The sequence below is a fragment of the Phytophthora infestans genome, genomic scaffold (assembly GCF_000142945.1).
Source record: "Phytophthora infestans T30-4 supercont1.380 genomic scaffold, whole genome shotgun sequence".
NCBI lineage: Eukaryota > Oomycota > Peronosporomycetes > Peronosporales > Peronosporaceae > Phytophthora > Phytophthora infestans.
Window position 1 is genome coordinate 18,550 of NW_003303379.1, and position 3,959 is coordinate 22,508.

A 3,959-nucleotide genomic window follows, 5' to 3' on the forward strand; every position below is an offset into this window, starting at 1 on the left:
AAGAATATCTACAAACTCAAACTAACATCATTTTTGTTCCCTTACACAACGATTGAGAGTACAGCTTCGTGAGCCTGTGCGTTTGCGGTCTCAGTTGACGTTCGTTTCCTTTGTGGTGTAGGGATTTCCAGATTCGACCATACGCCAACCTACTTTCGATCAAGAATCGGCTCGGTCTGATAACCCAGAGCTTAGGAACAAAGGATCACGGTAAGTACTCGGCGATCTGTCCGGATATGCTATCCGGATAGCCGCTGAGCTCAACGGTCGCCGGAACTCAGCTGAAGGGTCGGTAGAGATCCGAAACGACTACATTTCATTAGATATTTTTATGAGAAGCATAGGATTAAATAGGGGGAGCCGAAAGGGCTCCCAGAAGATAACAGAGCAGAATTTTCCTAGTCCAAGACACGTGTACACTTTTCCGGTAAGTCCCTGCATAGGGCTGGATTATGCCTGCCGTCAATACTCGAGAGGCATAGCTTGTAGGGTATTGACTGGTAGCGTCAAGAGATTAGGTTGGTCCGGGTAGGACAAAGTCTCGCTACGCGCGAAAGAAAGTCCCGCATACTCAGCGGGCCGGTACGTCGGATAGCCCGGGTGCCGTAACACTTCTAGCTGAGCAGCCTCTGCGCTCGGTGACCTGTAAAAGCGCTCGCGCGCCGTCGTCCATCCTTTGGTGGAGGGCACAGGGTTGTGAACGAGCTCAGCCGAACCAAACTCGGCGGAGCCTCGGAAGTGATCTGACTTGGTTAGTCGGAACCGAGTGGAAGCGAGCCACTCGTCTGTCCCGGAAGGGCCGGACCGCGAGGGGACCACCCTCTGCGCAGGCCATACAACCGCCGACCTAGGTCGGCGATTCGTTGTGGTTTGTGTAAGGAATCCACATCTGACGATATTTGTGTGTTCTACTACACCACACCTTTGTCTCTTTGCTTTGGCATTGCTTTTGCTGGCTGTAAGCACTTCATGGGTTAGCCATCGTCCTCCCACAGATACTCGCTTGCGTTTACTCGTCTTTTTGGCGGCGAAGGCAGCATGAGAACTTCAGCCTCTACTACCGGTTTAGCATGCAGCCAGGATGCAAGATGGACATGGCGCGGAGCGCCATTTTTGTTGTAAATTTGGAAACGTTCGGTCATACTGACCAGTGACACCGGAAATATTCCGCATGTCTTGCACCCAACTTTGATGTTTCGGCCAATTTTGGCGCTTTCCCATGCCATACCAGCCAGCCTAATAGCCATCACTTTGTCGATAGAATAACATCCCTCGTCGTCTTCTTCAACGACCTCATTTATAAGGTTGCACTGCTTGTCTTTCAGTGTCGCGAAGACGGCAACATCTAACGGTAGCAGCAAATGTGTAGCGTTTGGTGGTAACAGCACCAGCAGAATACCCAAACTTGTAGCTACGTCTATCACATCGGCGGAATAGTGAGACGCGCAGCCGTCTAGAACCAGCAGGATGGGTCGCTGCACGCTGCTAGGAACGGAGTTGGCAAAAGCCTGTAGCCACTTCTGGACCAAATACGCGCTGATTAATCCCGACGGCGACGTTGTAATAGACGCCCCAGCAACATCACATGCCTCCGGAATATCCCACTGAGCCGTTTTGCCAGGCAGGATGAATGAGGGCGGTACCACGAAGCCGGCAGCGCTTCCACACGCGACAATAGAGAGATGAAAGTTGACGGATGGGTCTGTACACCAAACATTGGAGGAACCACGTACAACTACCATCTTTTACTCTTTTCCCGGGTTTAAAAAGCCGTTTCATCCATATTAAATACACGAGAGCTATCCAGACGGTGCTCAATAACCAGCTTCGCCAGGTTATTGAACAACGTAGTGAGATCTTCCTTCACAACGCAATTTCGCTTCAGCGACAGCGCTTGAGCAATCCGTGGCGTTAACGATGGATTACGCTCCAGGAAACGACGGTACCATCCATCGTTGACGCTCTTGCCACACACGAGTAGCGAAATCGCATTTGCCTTCCTCAAAATTCCAGCCCGGTCGACAGGATGCCCCCGAGCTGTCGCCAACCACCCAATCATATATATGCTAATCCGCTTCTGCTGGTAAAAGAGGTTTTTTTTCTGGACGTGCCGACTCAAGCGACTTTCCTTGCTTGACTTTCGTGCTCCATTCGCGAATCCTTCTCTCAGGAACGCCTGAAGAAGCAGAAACTTCTGCAACAGTCTTGCCTCTTCGAACTCGAGCAACAACTTCGTTCTTTAGCTCCGTCGTATAGCTCCGACGTCCTTTGGGCTTCGTCATGGTAGCTGGGGATTGAATGGTTGTGGCGCTAAAATGCTGGCGCTTTCCCGCCAAATTTTCGGATGAAAATATGCAGGTCTTCGTACTTATGACGTATTAGCGAATAGGAAGAGGTAAAAGTGGAAACCGATACATGACAGACCAAAATGGAGAGTGACGCTTAATTGGCAAACGGCGCTTAATTGACCATTTCCCTTAACTGTTTCTTGTTGGGAAAATGTGCAGCTCACAGTTTACTTTCTGGAATCCTACATGTATCCCAGCCATTTCTTATTGGCTGGCGATACAGCCCATGTTTTTAAAAAGGGTTAGGTATCGAAACAATGGTGATCATGGATACATTTCCAGGTGCCATCCATGTTTTCTGGGAATAAATGACGAAGGTCCGGTATTTTATCTTATACATGTTTCACATGTTTTGTAACATGTCCAAACATGTTATCAGTACGACGTAAAAAAGTAAGAGTGAAGAGGATTCTGTGTTGTCGGCGACACCTCACCCCCACATTCGTCATGGGTTGAAACTACCTTACGTAATGTATCCATCTCAGGTGTCTGATACTAAAACATGTCAAGCATGGAAAACATGGTACGTAAACATGTATTGCAAAACTTAGCATCGAATTACTCTGCGTTTTTGCTGGAGTCACTAAAGTCCACCACACTGCGAAGGAGATCCCACCGCTGGCGTAGACAACCCGTCTTCGAATAATCTCTGGGTGCCTCCTTGTACACGCGGCGCCAGAAAAACAGGCATACGAACAGACCGCAGTTGTCACCGTCGTTCTGGATGGGGTTGTGCACAGCTATTATCTCGTACGGCTCCGTCATGCTCCGGACCACGAGCTCTTGCGCCAACTCTTCCAGCAAGTTTTGATAGGCGCGTTTGTCGAGACTGTCGTAGCAGTAAATGATTTTTTGAAGCTGGTTCACAGCGAGGCATGTCCAATGACTGGCATTGACGTTCAGCGGCATGAACACCCATTCCATGTTCGTAGCTGCTACAAGACTTAACGTCAGTGGTGGGATTCGATGGCCCTTATCTTTTGCCGGTGTTTTAAGCTGCGGTAGGAAAATGGTAGTGCTGGCACCGTACTTGGCCGACAGCGTCGCCGAGAAGGCTTGAATTAAATTGTCGTTGAACCAGCAGCCATCTCGAGCACAGTACAAATGCGTCCAGTCCAAGTGAAAGCCCTGGTCGAATCCCGGAAGGCGCTGTCCAGGCCATGTTTCAATCATTCGTTTAGCCAACAAAGCGGCTTGGTCATTGTCAAAGAGTATGTCCACCTTACCCATCAGCCATGAGTAGCATTTTAAGCCGTTCGCGCATGCTGCAGAGAAGCTCCACAAAAATTGCATCGCCATCAGCTGGCGTTGTGTAAACACACCCACACCATCTATGTCTGCTACCCAGCATTCTACGCTTGCGTCCATCGGCGTACTGAGATCCATAACTTCACCGTAGGGTGTCCTGCGTTCAATATCTGCTAGCGCTTTCTGTACCATAGCCTCGGGAAGACGGTACGGCACGCTATCTTCAGGAGGGATTCGCTTCGTGACTGTGATGTGTCTCTCCTTGCGCGCGAAGTGTCGCGTCTCAAAAGTGTTCAAATACGAGCTTAGCTCCATCAGATACGGCTGACTGCTCTTCAGGAACTCCTTGACATGCACTACGTC

The 3,959-nt window shown here is 49.7% G+C and overlaps 1 protein-coding gene across 1 annotated transcript; it reads right to left on the bottom strand.

Annotated features, from left to right (window-relative positions):
- Positions 1-2,906: 2,906 nt before the first annotated feature.
- Positions 2,907-3,257, bottom strand: PITG_21586 (cysteine protease family C48, putative; the record flags this gene model as incomplete). The annotated part of the gene is made up of 1 exon (XM_002894865.1): positions 2,907-3,257. The coding sequence occupies one exon, from the start codon at positions 3,255-3,257 to the stop codon at positions 2,907-2,909; it is 351 nt and encodes a 116-aa protein (XP_002894911.1).
- Between the last annotated feature and the right edge of the window lie 702 nt (positions 3,258-3,959).